Source organism: Arachis stenosperma, chromosome 6 (assembly GCF_014773155.1).
Source record: "Arachis stenosperma cultivar V10309 chromosome 6, arast.V10309.gnm1.PFL2, whole genome shotgun sequence".
In the NCBI taxonomy this organism is placed as follows: domain Eukaryota; kingdom Viridiplantae; phylum Streptophyta; class Magnoliopsida; order Fabales; family Fabaceae; genus Arachis; species Arachis stenosperma.
In genome coordinates, this window is record NC_080382.1 from 127,963,398 (window position 1) to 127,981,446 (window position 18,049).

General features: G+C 43.9%; 3 protein-coding genes across 3 annotated transcripts; 2 read left to right on the forward strand and 1 right to left on the reverse strand.

The window, feature by feature from the left end:
- The first annotated feature begins 1,840 nt into the window (after positions 1 to 1,840).
- LOC130934586 (uncharacterized) lies at positions 1,841 to 7,210 on the forward strand. The gene is made up of 2 exons (XM_057864145.1): positions 1,841 to 4,389; positions 4,495 to 7,210. The coding sequence occupies exons 1-2, from the start codon at positions 1,841 to 1,843 to the stop codon at positions 7,208 to 7,210; spliced, it is 5,265 nt and encodes a 1,754-aa protein (XP_057720128.1).
- Positions 7,211 to 10,904: 3,694 nt separating this feature from the next.
- Positions 10,905 to 11,858, forward strand: LOC130934588 (putative fasciclin-like arabinogalactan protein 20). Its single transcript, XM_057864146.1, has one exon. The coding sequence runs from the start codon at positions 10,905 to 10,907 to the stop codon at positions 11,856 to 11,858; it is 954 nt and encodes a 317-aa protein (XP_057720129.1).
- A 1,901-nt stretch (positions 11,859 to 13,759) lies between these two features.
- On the reverse strand, positions 13,760 to 17,827 carry LOC130934589 (uncharacterized). Its single transcript, XM_057864147.1, has 11 exons — positions 17,603 to 17,827; positions 17,259 to 17,397; positions 16,990 to 17,126; positions 16,127 to 16,328; positions 15,788 to 16,026; positions 15,516 to 15,627; positions 15,261 to 15,420; positions 15,009 to 15,154; positions 14,631 to 14,803; positions 14,156 to 14,497; positions 13,760 to 13,894 (listed from the first exon to the last, which is right to left on the reverse strand). The coding sequence occupies exons 1-11, from the start codon at positions 17,825 to 17,827 to the stop codon at positions 13,760 to 13,762; spliced, it is 2,010 nt and encodes a 669-aa protein (XP_057720130.1).
- Between the last annotated feature and the right edge of the window lie 222 nt (positions 17,828 to 18,049).

Here is an 18,049-nt window from a genome sequence, read left to right on the forward strand (position 1 = left end):
AGGTTCCAATACTTCGGTTTATAGATTTTAGGGGTTTGTACTTATGACAAACAAATTTTTGTATGAAAGGATTAGTGTTGATTTAGAAACTATACTTGCAACGAGATTTCATTTGTAAAATTCTAAACCGTCAAAAATCAAATCATCAGCAATCAAAGAAGAACTTGATGCACTGCAGCACTTACAGACTTGGGATATTACACCTCTTCCTCCTGGCAAGAAAGCAATCGGGTGTAAGTGAATTTTTAAGCTCAAACATAACCCTTATGGTGTCATTGAGCGATATAAGGCGCGATTGGTTGCAAAAGGGTTTACTCTGATTTGCTTGTCTTAGGGTTCAGCGACTTTAATTGGGCAGCATGCCCAGACTCATGTAGATCCATATCAGCCTATTGCTTCTACATTGGGTGTTCAATTGTTTCATGGCATAGCAACAAGTAGACGACTGTGGTATCATCTTCTGCTGAGGCTGAATATCGAGCTTTAGCATCAGTCACTCGAGAAGCAATTTAGATGAAAAAGATCTTGAGAGATTTAGGAATGGGACTTGGAAACCATAAGTCTGTATTGTGACAGCTAGGTAGCCATTCACATAGCTCATAATTAAGTTTTTCATGAGCGAACGAAACATATCGAACTTGATTACCATGTGGTGAGGGATAAGGTGCTTGAGCGTCTCATACATTTGCTTTCCATTTCAACATATGAGCAAGTAGCACACATGCTGATAAAACTCTTTGCTCCAAGGACATTCTCCAAACTTTTGGGCAAGCTAGGACTACTAAACATTTGTACTCCTAACTTGAGAAAAGGTGTTACCTGATGTATAAGCTTAGGGTTAAATGAACTAACATTAGCTAGTTGTGCAATTATTTATAACTAATAGAAGGAATATTTATTACAAGATGGTTAGAGTAGTATGTGATATGATGAGTTAGTGTGCACAATTAACATGTAAGCATGACAGAATTAGTTAAATATTGTTAGAATTAATAACTTGTATCTATAATTGTATATAGGGCATACAATGCCTGGATGTCTTTTTGAGTTTTTCCATTTCAATTAAGTCACATCTTTTTCATTCTCATCTTGCTCTCTCTGAACTGCTCACACTCTTAGTTACTCTCATTGCACATTCAACAAATTATATTTTATATATAAAAAAATTAATGATTTACCTAACATTTCTCATTCTTGCTCTTTCTTTATGTTTTTTCTACATAGTTTGACTATGTACAAGAGTGAGCACTTCCAAAGGAAAAATCCATTTTTAAAATAATAATATACATTGAAAATTTTTTTGTTAATCAAGTCTAACCAAGTTGATCTAACATAACAACAATTAATTATGACTAACATTATTTTAAATCTTATTATTTAATTTAGTTAGACTTAATTCATTAAAAAACCTAAATGTGTAGTGTTACGGATCCGGCCCACGGACCCCGGACCCACGACCAAGACCCGAACCCGGCTTACCGGGTCAACCCATCTCGTCTTTCTAGAAGGCCCCAAATCGGCCCTCTAGATCTTCTAACTAACTTTCGAATTCAAACATCTCCCTTATCTTAAGCAAATAAGATAAGATAAGATTATCACCATCACCTATAAATAGAGGACCCAGATCCCTCCAGGTATGGAATCATCCCACACACCTTATACCTCTTAGATCTATTCTGACTTGAGCGTCGGAGTGTCTTTGCAGGTACCTCCCCTCCGCTCCATCAGGGCCGTCCGACATCCGATCCGACCCGCAGGTTCCCGATCCTCCTCTCAACCCGTATCAGAAGCATTCTGTACATTGGCGCCGTCTGTGGGGACCCTGCAACAATCAGACCGGATGGAGGGCATCCTGGAGGATAACCCATCAAGCCAGGACGACTCCCAACCGCGACGTCCGATCTCAGAACACCATGAAGCCACAAACCAAGCAAAAATAGCAAGCACCGTCCACCACGCAAACGAGGACGTCACGACGGACCCACAACATCCCGAGAAAGCCAGGGACAAAGCGGCACAAATCATCCAGGATCTCTGTCTCCGAGTCCAAGAACTTGAAGGCAAGCTAAGCGACCGGGAAAAACACAATAACGAGCATGGAAGCCAGGCAACTTCCAGGTCAAGATCCCACCACGGAAGGTTGCCAATCCGGCAGCACAATAGGAGAGATGGTCGCAGCACCTCACGCAACCGCCGACGCGAAAAGTCGCCCGAACGACGATACGACAAGAAACACCATCGCAGCGATTCTCAGGATGTAAACCGTCAGCATGATTCAGACGAAGACCGGAGATACCAAAGCACCAAACGCACGAGAAGCGACCATACTATAATGGGAGCTACGCCCTTCACGGAAGGAATCTTAAGAGCAAAACTCCCCAAAGGTTTCGACAAACCCACCGACATGAAGTACGACGGAACCAAAGACCCTCAAGAGCACCTAACGGCCTTCGAGGCCAGAATGAACTTAGAAGGAGCATCCGACGCAGTCCGATGCAGAGCCTTCCCAGTAACCCTGGCCGGGCCAGCGATCAAATGGTTCAACGCCCTCCCAAACGGATCCATAACTAGCTTCCACGACATCACAAGAAAATTCATGGCCCAGTTCACAACCCGAATCACCAAAGCCAAACACCCTATCAGCCTGTTAGGGGTCATACAAAGGCAAGAAGAATCCACAAGAAAATACCTCGACCGCTTCAACGACGAATGCCTAACGGTCGACGGACTCACGGACTCCGTTGCCAGCCTCTGCCTAACTAACGGACTCATGAATGAAGACTTTCGCAAACATCTCACCACCAAACCAGTGTGGACCATGCACGAAATCCAGAACGTCGCCAAAGATTACATCAACGACGAGGAAGTCAGCCAGGTCGTCGCCGCCAACAAACGGCAGCACGCCGCCACCCAACACGGCAACCCGACTCCCCGTCATAACGCACCACCCAAAGAGAACCAACGAGACCACCTTAAACCAACCCACAGACCACCAAGAATAGGAAAATTTTCCAACTACACTCCCCTAACAACATCAATTACTGAGGTATACCACCAAATAGCAGACCGAGGCATCATCCCCAGAGCCCGACCACTCAAGGAAAGGACAGGAGGAAACAAAACCCTCTACTGCGACTATCACCGCGGATACGGCCACAAAACACAAGATTGTTACGATCTCAAAGACGCTCTTGAGCAAGCTATACGAGACGGCAAACTCCCCGAGTTCGTCAAAATCATCAGAGAACCAAGGCGCGCCGACAGAGACAAATCACCAGAAAGAGAAGGACGCAACCCAAGAACCCAAAAACCACCCAGGGAAAACACCGAAGAAGATCCGACCATCATAGTGAACGTCATCACGGGCAAAGACGTACCAAATAAATCAAAACTAACAATGAAAAAAGACCTCAAGATAATGGCCGTCAAAAACCACGACCCAGTAACCATTGCCAACAGCACGATAACCTTCTTACCCGAGGACTGCCAGCACGGCACCTCGGCAGGAGATGCCCCCTTCGTCATATCAGCCCGAATCGGAACAGGACTAGTAAGAAGAATACTCGTGGACACGGGTGCCGACTCCAATATCCTCTTCCGAGGAGCCTTCGACAAACTCGGGCTCCGCAACGACAACCTCCAAACGCATCGCCACGGCGTCACGGGCCTCGGAGATAACTTCCTCAAACCAGACGGCTCGGTCACCCTCCCCATCACCATAGGAACAAGCAATCAGAGAAAGACGATCCTATCCGAATTCGTCGTCCTAAAAGACTCCACAGCCTATAACGTCATTCTCGGGAGAAAAACAATTAACGACTTCTCGGCAGTCATCTTCACCAAATACCTCCTCATGAAATTCAAAGCCGATGACGGCACCATCGGAACCATTCACGGAGACCGAGAAGTTGCAGCCGAATGCGACAACAATAGCTTAGCTCTAAGGAAAAAATCCCGGGACGCGGCCGGAATATTCCTTGCCGACCTAGACGCACGGCTTGACGGCCAACCTAGACCGGAACCAGAAGGGGACATGGAAAAACTACAAATAGGGCCAACCAAAGATGAATACACGTTCATCAACAGAAACCTCCCACACGACCTTAAAGAAGAACTCTCTCAACTTTTGAAACAAAACAGAGACCTATTCGCATTCACACCAGCCGACATGCCGGGAATAAGTCCCGATCTAATGTCTCACCATCTGGCAGTAGACCCCCTAGCCAAACCCGTGGCGCAAAGAAGACGGAAAATGTCACCAGACCGAGCCGCCGAGGTCCAAAAACAAGTAAAGGCCCTGCTCGAAGCCAACTTCATCCGAGAACTCCCTTACACGACCTGGCTAGCCAACGTCGTACTAGTTAAAAAGACTAACGGGAAGTGGCGAATGTGCGTTGATTACACAGATCTCAACAAAGCATGTCCAAAAGACGCCTTCCCCCTACCAAACATCGACGGACTAGTAGATGCAGCATCCGGACACCGGTACCTCAGCTTCATGGACGCATACTCCGGCTACAACCAGATCCCGATGCACCGACCAGACGAAGAAAAAATAGCATTCATCACCCCAGACGGAACCTACTGCTATAAAGTAATGCCCTTCGGCCTGAAAAACGCCGGAGCCACCTATCAGCGACTCGTAAACAAGATATTTCGCAACCTAACCGGGAACAAAATAGAAGTCTACATCGATGATATGCTCGCCAAAACGGAATCCGGGGAGCAACTAACCGACGATCTAAAGGTCATAATGAACACCTTGCGAAAGCACCAAATGCGACTCAACCCAACAAAGTGCGCTTTCGGAATGGAAGCAGGAAAATTCCTCGGATTCATGATCACACAACGCGGAGTTGAGGCAAACCCGGAAAAATGCCGTGCCGTCCTGGAGATGACAAGTCCCAAGAACCTCAAAGATATCCAAAAGCTCACCGGCCGACTAACCGCACTATCCCGGTTCCTCGGAGCCTCGGCACAAAAGGCAATTCCTTTTTTCAAACTTATGAAAAAAGGGATTCCGTTCAAATGGGAGAAAGAATGCGAAGAAGCTTTCCAACACTTCAAAAAGGTCCTAACAGAACCTCCAATCCTTGCAAAACCTCAAACAGGGGAAACACTATACTTGTACCTCTCCATAACGGAAGAAACAATCGCAGCAGCACTCGTCCGAGAAAACGAGAAAAAGGAACAAAAACCCATATACTTCATAAGCAAGGTGCTACAAGACACGGAAGCCCGTTATTCACGACTAGAAAAACTGGCTTTCGCACTCCTCTCGGCATCCCGACGACTACGACAATACTTCCAGGCCCACCCCATAACGGTCCGAACCGACCAAACGGTCAAACAAGTATTACAAAAACCCGACCTAGCAGGAAGAATGCTAGCATGGTCCATCGAGCTATCCCAATTCCAGATCAGGTTCGAGCCCCGAAACGCCATCAAAGCACAAGCCTTGGCCGACTTCATCGCCGAAATGACTCCGACGAAGCTGACACCCGAACCATGGAAACTGCACGTCGATGGCTCATCAAACTCCACTCACGGAGGCGCCGGAATCATACTCGAAAACCAAAATGGGATCACAATTGAACAATCAATAAGATACGACTTTCCAGTATCAAACAACCAAGCAGAATACGAAGCCCTTTTGGCAGGCCTAAACCTAGCTCGGGAAGTCGGCGCCAAGATACTCGAGGTTAACACCGATTCCCAGGTGGTATGCTCCCAAATCAACGGGAGCTACCAAACCCGGGACCCCCTGCTCCAACAATACCTTAAAAAAGTAAGTGAAACAAAAGAAGGATTCGAAAACGTCTCCATACATCACGTCCCCAGGGAACGAAACGCCAGGGCGGATCTACTTTCCAAACTAGCCAGCACGAAGTCAGGACACGGCAACAGATCGCTAATCCAGGAGGTCGTTAAGTCGCCTTCCGTATCAACGGAAATCAACGCACACCTAACATCCTCAAATCGGGAATCTTGGACATACCCGATCTTGCAATATCTCCGCGACGGAATCCTACCACCAGACCCGAAAGAAGAGAGGAAGATAAAAAGAGAAGCCGCTAACTACACCATCATAGCAGGACAGCTATACAAACGCGGATTCTCGCAACCCCTACTCAAATGTGTAGAATCCGAGGACACGGAATATATACTCCGCGAAATCCACGAAGGCTGCTGCGGTCACCACATCGGAGGAAAAACGCTAGCCCAAAAAATCATCAGGGCCGGCTACTTCTGGCCCACAATCATTCGAGATTCCATACAACTCACAAAAAGCTGCGACAAATGCCAAAAGCATGCCAATATCCACCAAGCCGCCCCACACCAACTCAGCGTTATATCGGCTGAACGGCCATTCGGCAGTTGGGGAATCGACCTCGTCGGGCCCTTCCCCACGGCACCCGGCCAACTTAGATATCTCATCGTCGCCATAGACTACTACACCAAATGGATTGAAGCCGAACCCCTGGCCTCCATCACGGCAACCCAATGCCGGAAATTCGTCTGGCGACAGATCATTACTCGGTTCGGAATTCCCGAAGTCATCATCTCCGACAACGGAACCCAATTCACAGACAAAAAATTCAGAGAACTCTTAGAAGGATTGCACGTATCCCATCGCTTCAGCTCGGTAGAACATCCCCAAACAAACGGACAGGTGGAATCCGCCAACAAAATTATCGTCAAAGGACTTAAGAAACGACTTGACGAAGCCAAGGGATTGTGGGCAGACGAGTTGGGATCAGTCCTATGGTCATACCGAACAACACCCCAAACAAGCACGGGAGAAACGCCCTTCCGACTCACATACGGCGTAGAAGCTGTCATCCCAGTAGAAATCGGAGACCCCAGCCCCAGAAAAACGGTTGGAGGTAACGACGAAGAAGCAGAACGAGACCTCATAGACGAGGCAAGAAGCATAGCCCACGTCAAAGAATTAGCACTCAAACAAAGGATCAGCCTAAGGTATAATCACGGCGTCATCCGACGAGAATTCGCGGACAACGACCTCGTCCTACGACGAAACAACATCGGCCTCCCGACCCCAGGAGAAGGAAAGCTCGCACCCAACTGGGAAGGACCATACAGGGTCAAGGCCGTAATAGGAAAAGGAGCGTATAAACTCGAACGACTAGACGGCAGCGAAATACCAAGAACTTGGAACGCGGCCAACCTACGAAGATACTATACTTAAATAAGTCACTCTTTATTTTTTCCTTTAAATCACCCTTTATTTCCCTTTATTTTTTATTGTTCATTGTCTTTTAGAACCTCGGGTACTCTTTCCCTCACGAAGGGTTTTAACGAGGCCCAACTATTCAAATAAAATTCTTTACAAGTTATTTTCCCTTCATCCCCATTACAAGTCACTACTGTTTCTTAAAACACCAAACGAAGACACGGCCATCGCTGGAGGACTGATCACCCTCCAGGCCGAACACACGGGTACCCAAAAAACCGACCAAACAAACGGTTACAACAAAAACAAACAAAAATGCAAGAAAAGCCCGAACGGCCAAATAAACACCACAAGCGGATCATACAAAAGGCCCGGACGGCCGAAAATACTATTGAACGATCCCCAAAAAGTCACGGCCCTTGGCCAAATAAAAACATTCAGAAACTTAACATGTTCAAAAATAAAGTACGAAAAAGAAACTACTCAAATATCTACAATCCGACCATCACGAACGGTCTTGAAAGCTCCCGTCACAGACACATCCACACCAGGGGCCAACACAAGAAACTGCGCTTTCATCGTCTCCTCGGTAGCAGCAATGGCATCCCCGGCATCAGCCAACAAAGCCGATTTCTCCTTCTTCAAAGCCTCAACCTCAGCCTTCAAGGTTTCCGACTCAACGAGGAGCAGGGCAGCTTGAGAACTCGCATCTGAAGATTTCTTCCGCTCCTCAGCCAATTGAGAAAGAAGCGAAGTCTCAAGGCCGGCAAGTCGGAGAATCTCCGCCCCGGCATCCTCCGACGACTTCTCCGCCTTCTCCTTTGCAACCTTGGCTGTCCCAAGCTCCTCCTTTAACTTGGTCACATCGGCCTGGGCCTGCCGAAGCTTCTTCTCCAACAAACCCACTTGGGCCATCACAGGCTCCGCCTTCCTAACAACCACAGCAGACCGGAGAAGGGCACGGTAAACCGACTGAGCCTGGCCAGCAATGTCACAACCATCAAAAAACGACTCTGTCCCGGGCATTAAATGCTGATCAATAAAGCTCGTAGCGTCAAAACGACGGTCCATCACGCTAGGAACCAAGCCCTCCTCCTCAAAAGTCTCACTACCCGGCTCCTCGGTTCTACTCCTCTTCCGAGAAGCCTCAGCAGCCGACACCACGACTACCTCAGGCGAGCCAGGAGGAGCCTCAACACCAGCAGGTCCCCCCGAAGGAACTACCTCCTGAGGAATAGCCTGCGAATCCACGGCCGGGTTGGAGACAGGGGTCGAAGGAGACGAAGACCCTTCCTCCCGAACCAAAGCAGCCTTCAACCTCGCCAAGGTAGTTAGCCCGCCCGCCATCTCAACTGCAAGGAAAAACAAAGAAAAGTCAAAATATATATATATACACACCAATATATGTCCGACAAGCCTCGGGATCCCCCATAACGTCCCGAGGATTCAACGGACTCTCGCCAAACAAATGCCATAAAACGCTGGCGACATCCTTATCCTCCCGAGACAAATCGTCATAAAGAACTTTAGTCAGAACCGACGGCCCGGCACCAAAATTCCAGTAAGTCGGAAACCGGCGCTCGCCTTCCAAGGTAAGCCAAAACGGACGGTGCCCCTCAACGGGACGCACCTTAAAATACTCCCACTTAAACCCATGAAAGGAGTCCTCAAACAACCCGAAAATCCGACGGTGAGGCTGAGCCCGGAAAGACATATACCCTTTCTTATGCTTCCCCTCTTTAGTCGGAAGCGTGCACAAGAAAAGGAAAAGGAAAACAGGAACCGAAACCGGGAGATCAAGATACTGGCACACCAACTCAAAACACCGAACAGCTGCCCAACTGTTCGGATGAAGTTGAGACGGCGCCACGGAACACCGACTAAGTAGACCTTGAACAAACGGAGAGAAGGGGAACCGCACCCCGAGCCGAGTAAACATGGATTCGTAGACCCACATCCAGTCCGGCACGGTGGGAGAACGGAGGTTTAGATAGCAGACGCGCTCATCCGCATCAGGGAGCTCGAGTATATATCGCCCCTCCTCTTCACCGCCACCGCAGATCGCTCCCTGATCGCGGAGCCGTTGGAGATCACCCTCCGTCAACCGCGATGGAACGCCCCACACATCGCTGGTCACCCAACCATAGCGATTGGGAACGCCCCTGGAAGGGGGAATGGGGGCACCCACACCCTCATTTCTCCGACGCTGCATACCTAAAACAGGGAAGAGCACCACCATCAGCCCACCAACTCGACACAATTGCGAAAAAAAAAACCTAAGACACCACTACAAGTAAAACAGAAAATGGCGGTGCTCAGCCCCTTCCCCAAACTCAACACACCAAACACAGCAAACAAAAACAAAGGGAAGTAGGCAGAACAAAACATGGCAAAAACAGAAAAAGGCACAAACAAACGAAGTAGCAAAAAGAAGATACCAACCTGGTAATAGTAGAAGAAAACTCGAAAGAAATGCAGGGAAATGAGGAGAAGCAGAAGCAGCACCAGGAAAGCAAAAAGCAGTTTTCTCTCAGGAAATGAAGAAGTTCTCTCTCAAAAGAGAAAAACGGACGAGGGAAATAAAAACAAAAAACGAAACGGTTTCGAAAAGACGAAAGGACGCACCTAACCCTCCACGCAATGAAAACTCTCGGGGGCAAAAAAGAGAAAACCCCCACCACAATAAATGCCCCCTCGGAAAAGCAAACTAATCAATTACGCCTCAAAAGACGCAACAGGCGCAGCAGACACGGAAAGGTCACGTCGAGACCAAAGTACGGTCAAGACGAATCTCTCACCAAACGAAATCAAGAAGCCGACCTTGTCGCCAAACGAATACTCGACCAGTACCAAAGACGCAGAAAAACGCTTCGAACTCTTAGCGACAAACCGACCTTACTCGCTCTCTCGCTACGGGGGCAACTGTTACGGATCCGGCCCACGGACCCCGGACCCACGACCAAGACCCGAACCCGGCTTACCGGGTCAACCCATCTCGTCTTTCTAGAAGGCCCCAAATCGGCCCTCTAGATCTTCTAACTAACTTTCGAATTCAAACATCTCCCTTATCTTAAGCAAATAAGATAAGATAAGATTATCACCATCACCTATAAATAGAGGACCCAGATCCCTCCAGGTATGGAATCATCCCACACACCTTATACCTCTTAGATCTATTCTGACTTGAGCGTCGGAGTGTCTTTGCAGGTACCTCCCCTCCGCTCCATCAGGGCCGTCCGACATCCGATCCGACCCGCAGGTTCCCGATCCTCCTCTCAACCCGTATCAGAAGCATTCTGTACATGTAGTATTACTTTTTTTTTTAAATATCACCCCGCCTCTAAAAATATAATATTTTATCTCTCAAACATTATCAATGTGTAATAAAAAAAAAATTCAACTTTGAAAATTTTTTTTTATTTTCTTATTCTTTAAATTGCTAAAACTAAAACAAAATTCACTAAAAAATGACGTGAACTAAAATTTTTTTTTGGGTATACTTCTCAATATTCATGCATTTTGTTTTATTATATAGATATAGAAGAATCTTTTTGTTCTTCCCTCATTTTTATTTCCCGCCCGAATTTCTACTCCACGTCGATCATCTCTTCCTCCTTCAAAGTTCATACAAGTATACAACCCCTCCAAAGCCACTCGTCTCTTAGCAAGAAATCCAAGAACACACGATTCTCCTTCTTCAATCCAACCGATGGAAAAGATTAATCTTTTCACGCTACGCAGTCCTCTCTTCCTCGTCACCGTCGTCAGCCTCCTGTTCCCCTCTGCCGCATCCTCCACCGAGGCCCTCCTTACCCTGGCGGTGCAAACTCTAACCGACGCCGGCTTCCTTTCCATGGCCCTCACCCTCCGCCTCGCGTCCCCTTCCATCCCCCTCCCTTCCGCCAACAACGCCACCGTCTTCGTCCCCCCAAACGCCGCCTTCATCCGCTCCGGCCCGCTCCCACTCTCACTCCTCAAATACCACATCCTCCCCGAGAGGCTCCCACTCCAAAACCTCTCATCTCTCCAACCAAACACGCCCTTACCCACTCTGCTCCCAAATTCCTATCTCAGCATTACCTCTTCCTCCTCCAACAAACTTTCCCTAAACGACGTCGTCGTTTCCAAGACACCAATCTTCGACGACGGTTCATTACTCTTGCTCGCAATCGACGACTTCTTCAACTCATCTTCGCTCCAAGAATTAGAATCCGAACCCGCCCGTACTAACGCCGAAACGTTTGCCGCCGTCACCGAAGTCTTGAAATCTCACGGCTGCTCCGTTATGGCCACGTTTCTTGATGCTCAGCTTTCGACGGAGTTTGGTGATGAGAGGAAGTTCACGATCTTCGCGCCGTTAGATGAGGCGTTCGCCGTTAACGGCGTGAGGAATATCGGCGATTACTCTACGATTTTCCGCAAGCACGTCGTGCCGAAGCTGATTACATGGCGCGATCTGATTCGTCTCCCTAACGAGTCTCTGCTGCCGACGTTCTCCGACGGGTTTGAGATCAATGTGACGGTTTCTCCGAGGATGCGGTTCCTCAACGGTGTTCTGGTGGCGGTTCCGGACATGTTTCGCAGCGATCTCGTCGTCGTTCATGGAATTCATGGCTTACTTGATAGCAATAGAGTGGAACAGTGCCACAGTGCTACGTGCTGACTGAAGGTGTATCCATTTCTTCTGAATATTGAATTTTAGGGTTAGATTTTGGTATATTCAATGGTCCGTGAATACTTGACTCTTATGTAGTTTTCTATTGGAATTGTATGTTTGTGTAGACCTATATTCAATTGTGTATGCAAATTGCACAGAGCATTAACAATTCTTTCAAAGACAAACAGATAGTGTATGAACTCTTTTTGTTGAATAGCTTAAAAGCAATGCAATTGTAAATGCATTTTGAAATGGTTTGAGAATGTTTCAATCTGTTCTAACATTTTACATATTAATTCTAGAAAATGCACATGGCACGGTCATCTGAGAAGCATTAGCAGTAAGTTGTCACTAAGAGTTTAACACCATTAGAAGCTATACAATGATTTTTGAGTAAGTACAGTAAGCTGCAAATACACTTCCAACACCCTTAAGCATTAGTATCTTGGCTTTGGAATACCCAAATAGTGTTCATCCGATGGAGGTTGCGCATCTAAAGTGTAACTGGTACTTGCTTCATCCACCCTGTCGTCCCTAGAGAAGCCAGCTTTTGCAAGCTCCCTTAACATCTTCAGCTCATCATTGATTCCAGCTTTGTGTCCTGTTAGCCATATACCTTCCACTTCTATGTGAGCATTTGTGGCTGCTTTTGAGTTTCTGGGATCTTGTCTTTCAATCACATTGGGGCTAGGTGTATGAGGACTTTGCACAGGAACTACAGTAGCAGTCATGGCACTGACTGGATCCATATAGCCTGCTCTTTTTCTTCTTCCAAGTTCTGTCCCTGAGCTCGCAGGATTAACTGAAAGCTGCTCTGTTTCTGTTTGGGAGAATGTCGATACAACACTCGGCCAATGCTTCTTCGGGAGGAAAGGCAGAATTAATCCCTTGGCTGCAAGCTTTAATCCATGCCTTAAAGAGTTAGTCTGAGGCTTTGAGAGTCTTAATAAGGTATTTACCATAGCATACCATTGATTGATAAGCTGTGCAATGAAGGTTAGTAACAGAAGAACTATCATAATTAGTTCCAAAGTTCTGGCTTCAGTTGATTTTGAACCACTTTGAATGACAAATATACCAAACACACCTGCTTCACACAAGAGAGAAACACTTTCCACAACATGGACACTCCTGCTGATATATGGCTTTATGGTAAATAAGTAAATAAACTGTACTAATGTAATTACCAGAGCAAAAAGGCTTTTACTTGTTTCTTCTGGTGGATAAGCTACAGATATCATTCCCATACCAACTCTTCTTAATAAGTCAAGGATGATATAGTATTGTTGCATGCATCCTAATACCCTTCTGAAAATGGAATTTTTGTTTTCCTCATTGCTATCTTCTGAGTTGACCCCCTTAATTCTTTCATTACCGCTTTGGCTGCTTTCGGTCCACTTGGTCATGGTATTTAGTTCATGCTGATCGCCTAGGACTAATACTGGAGAACCCTTGCAATTATCGAAGAGAATTCCAAAGCCTGAGAGGAAAGAAGATGGTAATCCATCCCTGTAAAACCACTTTCCCGTGGTTGGCTTCCCGACAAAAAGGAACCATAACTTCTTGTACCACACTTCTTGATTAGGTACTTGGTTGAATTCTTTGTACTGGGCAAATTTTCCTGAGTTGATTACAATAATAATAAATAGGGATACTGATAAGATGAATGCTGCAGGGATTGCCAGCAACAACACCCCTGTTATAATTCCCCTTGTTGAACCACCTGCATAAAATTGTAGTTTTGAAAGCTTTTCAAACTTTGCACTGGCATTCATCTTAAATATCCAATTTGTTAGATTTCAGGTGGATGAAATTAGTCATTGCAGAAGCTAGTCTTACCTTTTATTAGGAAAGCAGACGACTGAGAAAGACAAGGTAGCAAGAGAATCAAAATAAATAGCTCAAATCTAGGAACTGAAAAACTGCCCCGAGGTGGCTTCCCTGTCCTCCGCCGGAGGAATAAAATTATGAAAACATGAGCTAAAATTAAACACCCTCCTCCTATGCCAAGCCAGAATAAGTTCATCTCCATGTCCTGCCACCTGTCAATAGAAGAAACTATGTCATTATGAAAAATATGAAACTATGTTTATTTTTCTAAATCCCCCCTTCTCAGTTTTATTAGAGAAAATAATAGTGTTTCCTGTTTAAGTGGCTGAGTGTGTATAGCTACCCTTTGTAATTCTCCATTCCTTTGACGACCATGCTAGCAGACATTGGTTCTCCTCTCTACAAGGAAAAAGGATTAGCTGATACAAATGTCTATGAATGTAGAGCTTTCAAAAACACGACGTCAAACTCACCAAGAAATAACTGAAATATTCAATGGAACTGAGAGGTAGACCATAAACTATATTTTCCCTACTTATGTTATGCTGGTGATTATGAAGCCAACCCGATCTGGTGGTAATTTTAGTTGGAAGTTGATGATCTCTGTTGTGAGAATTATGTTCTGACAGGCCATTAGTTCTCCCTGAAAGGTTCTCTTTTTCTGATATTGAAGACGAAGTGTCGGAATCTGTCCAAGGAAGCTTGTGATGAGGTATGAGCCACCGTAGACCTCTTGTTGTCTCCAAGTATTTGACAGGTTGATCAGCTGAAAACCAACTTGTAAGCGCAAAGACTTGAAGGTGTCCAACCATTCCCTGGGAAGAAAATGTTTTCTAAGGTAACTTTGAAGAGATAGAAATGATATATATAAGTTGTTGTGACTTGTGAGAAATGAAAAATGTTTGTATTTAAATTATAATTTGATATTGTTATCAATTTCTTACTTACATTTAGATTCATTGATGGATTGGAAGTAGGACAGTTTGCACCTCCCAAAGCAAGTATGCTTATTGCTTCTAGATTAGCAGAGGAAAGCAAAACCATTGCAGCTATCAGTGATGTTGCTATTGTTCCAGCACTCACAAATGAGTACAATGCAATGCATATTGCAGGGGCAGAATCTGAGCATATGATGAGAATTAGAACCATAGATGCAAAATACTCCTAACCTTGTTATCCATATAAAATAGGACACGTTCAACCTAAGTTTCGTTGGTTAGAAAGATAAACATGGGAATTTGAGTTTTAATAACAAGTGGAAGTTTGTCTATGAATGATTTCATTATTAGTTAAAAACATGTAACGAAGGAAAAGAGGTATCCATACAATGCTTGAATACAAGTTGGTTGGATGCCAAATTTTCATTTCCTGAAATATCAGTTACCTTCCCTGCAGGAATGGTAACTGACACTTCATTCTCTGATTCTGCATGGACTGTCAATGAGTACAAAGCTCTGGATAGATCCTGTAACCTACAAGAAAGAAAATGAAGAATTTGAGCATTACTTAAACTCCTTAATGGCAAGATTTATGATTACTTCATAGGCTTCTTGTTATGATTGATATGCTTATTGTTACTCTCTCTGAACCTGCCTTGTCAATCTTCCTCCCAAGACTTCTATCATAGAGGCGTCGAAGCCAAATACCGGCTTTGTGAACTCGGCAATGATGTTGATGTCAGAATCCCTTGGTCTACTGAGGGAGCTGGTCCTTAGTATCACACTAGGTCTCATGGAATCTACCAAAACAGACAGTAATAATAAGAGTTTGCTTACACCAAAAGCTTCTAAGAGATATCTGCTTTTAGTGTTGTAAGAACATATTGTAGCATACCGAAAAGGAATGTAATCGGAGCAACAGGAGAGACAGGGATGCCTGTTCTTCCAAGTATTGATGTAGCTTGTAATTCAATTGTGATAATCTCAGTTCTTGAGATGTTATTGAGCTACCAAAAAAAAAAAATTGCATTACTTCTTTCATCAGCAATATATTGGAATATAATTGCGAGAATTCTGTTGATTTTCTAACTTCTTCAGCAAATGACTTATACCAATGTATATGGTAAGAAAACTGAAGTATATCAGATAAACAATATCTTTGCTTACCATGAAAGAAAATCGGCGTGCCTCGTTACTTCTATCATGGAAAGGGGTTAAGATACTGGAGTTAACGTGTAGCGCACTTAGAATTTGCTCTGTTGAATTTCTTATAGGAATGCTGAAGTCCAAGAAAATTATCATGTCCTCTGGTTTGCATGTTGCAATGACAGTTCTTGGGATACTGTTAATTTTCAACTCATATGATGGAACAGAAGTCCAAAAATCCACCATTACTGGTCTTCTATCTAAGACATAGGTTTAAATGTATAATGTGAGACCATAACATTGCTTGTTAGGAAAGAAAAGGTTAACATTTGAAGTTTTGAATTGCAAATAGAACCTTACCAAAGTGAATAATCAAAGTAGAACCATTAGTTCTCATGAACTTGTTTCCAGCCTGGTCAGCACAAGTATTCTCCACCATCGAGATCACGGCATGCCCGTACACAATTTTCGAGGAGAGAATCAAGTCAAGACTATACTTAAAACCTGGTTTGATAATTTGGAACGAAGATGCAACAACCTGGGCAGGACCAGCTACCAGAACCTTACACAATAAATATAGAAATGTCATAAACTTTTTCAACTTATTTTTTGAGTAAACCACTAAAATAGTACCCGAAAGTTTATGTCGCTGACAAAAAGAATGAAAGATGCTAATGACAAATAAGCCTCCAAAAGGTTTAAAAATGCTACAAAAAGAACTAGATATTAAATATTATATATGTATTCTAAAAAAGACTTTAGAGATCAGATTTTGATATAAATTTTTGCAATTATTATTAGAAAAATAAGATATTTTCATTCTTAAAATTTGGTAATTTTATGTGAATTTTTTCAAAAAGTTTTTGCTTCGATTTTTTGTGCACCTTCTAAATATTTATTCAAATATTGCAACAAAAATTTATATCAAATGAATAAGTCATTTGCTAAACACAATTTTTTTGGTCGCTTACAAAAAAGTATAATAATTATTTGTTATTTCGCATTTTCAAATCATTCAATAACTGTTTTGTCGTAACATCTTTCAAAAACCTTTTTTCTTCACGGCTGAATCTTTTGAGTATCAAATTTGTAGTTAACTTTTTTTTTTCCATTTAAAACAACAAATTATTACTGCCTCCTGTTCAAAATACATGTCCCTTTAGAAAAATTAGATAATGTTATTTTTAGGACAATGCATTGTTTGTCACTAGAAACCAACTTACATCACAGTTTGTTGAGTTCTGACATTTGAATCCACCTAATCCAGTGCATACTTCACTGAATGTAATATCAATTGCTACCCTTTTTCCACTTGTGTATGTCTCTTCACTAGTAATGGCTGCAGTTGGAGGTATTGTATCTATTATGTGAAAAGAAAATTCCATCAGCTAGCCCGCAATTAATTGATTTTAGTTAAGTTCAAAATAGGATTAGGAAAGTGCCATTTTTACTTAGAATTTCAAATGATGATAGCAATGTATGTTTCGCTTACCTATGAACCATGAGTAAACTGATGAGTTTCTTTCTCCTTTGTTTGTAGTGACATTGAGAAGAAAGTAATGCTCCTGGTTTTGTGTCAGGTTCTTCAACACAATGCCATGACCATGGCAAGGGTACGCTTTGCCATCAAGCTGTTCAAGCAAAACACCGCGCCAACAATGAATTCATGTCAAGAATCTTTCTCAAGAATTTGTTTGGTATTTTTTTCTTAACGACTTTTAAGTCTTTTACAAAATTCTTCAGAGACTTACTTATCCTGTTTATCTTAGTAAAATATACTTTACAATTCAACCCAAAAGAAAAGAGGTAAGGAAGTTGAAGAAGATAAATGCATACCTCACATTGAAATGAACAGTTATATCTCTTACACGCATTGTAACCATCCAAAGTTTCTACTAGGAACTGAAAAACAGCATTAGAAGACCTGGACCGCGGTAGAGGAACACGACTGAAGTAAACATAGATTGTTGATTCAGCTGAGGTAAACATTGCTGCTACCACCACAACCATGAATGTAACACTAACACTAGCCCACACTGGAAGAAACTTGAGAGTTGCCATTGTACTACAATCACATTGAATGCAAAAGTTGAGGGATGAAAAACCAAATAAAACAAGAGAAAAAGCAGCAGCAAAAGGAAGAAAAATATGAATATGAGTGAGGGTTGGAGTAGTACTACATATACATTTATGTGTACAAACGTTCCTCAAAGGCTATATAAATGGAAGAAAATACAGTAAAAGCTAAAGACAACTACCTTCCAACTATTACTGACAGCATCA

What these genes read in the sequence shown, in the direction of transcription:
- LOC130934586 (XM_057864145.1), top strand. Translation starts at nt 1,841, where the DNA reads ATGGAGGGCATCCTGGAGGATAACCCATCAAGCCAGGACGACTCCCAA. An exon ending in ACTAACGGGAAGTGGCGAAT is followed by an intron (nt 4,390 to 4,494) that starts GTGCGTTGATTA and finishes CCGGTACCTCAG; the next exon opens with CTTCATGGACGCATACTCCG.
- LOC130934588 (XM_057864146.1), top strand. Translation starts at nt 10,905, where the DNA reads ATGGAAAAGATTAATCTTTTCACGCTACGCAGTCCTCTCTTCCTCGTC.
- LOC130934589 (XM_057864147.1), bottom strand. Translation starts at nt 17,827, where the DNA reads ATGGCAACTCTCAAGTTTCTTCCAGTGTGGGCTAGTGTTAGTGTTACA. An exon ending in ACTGTTCATTTCAATGTGAG is followed by an intron (nt 17,398 to 17,602) that starts GTATGCATTTAT and finishes TTGCTTGAACAG; the next exon opens with CTTGATGGCAAAGCGTACCC. An exon ending in AATATTTCAGTTATTTCTTG is followed by an intron (nt 13,895 to 14,155) that starts GTGAGTTTGACG and finishes TTCTATTGACAG; the next exon opens with GTGGCAGGACATGGAGATGA.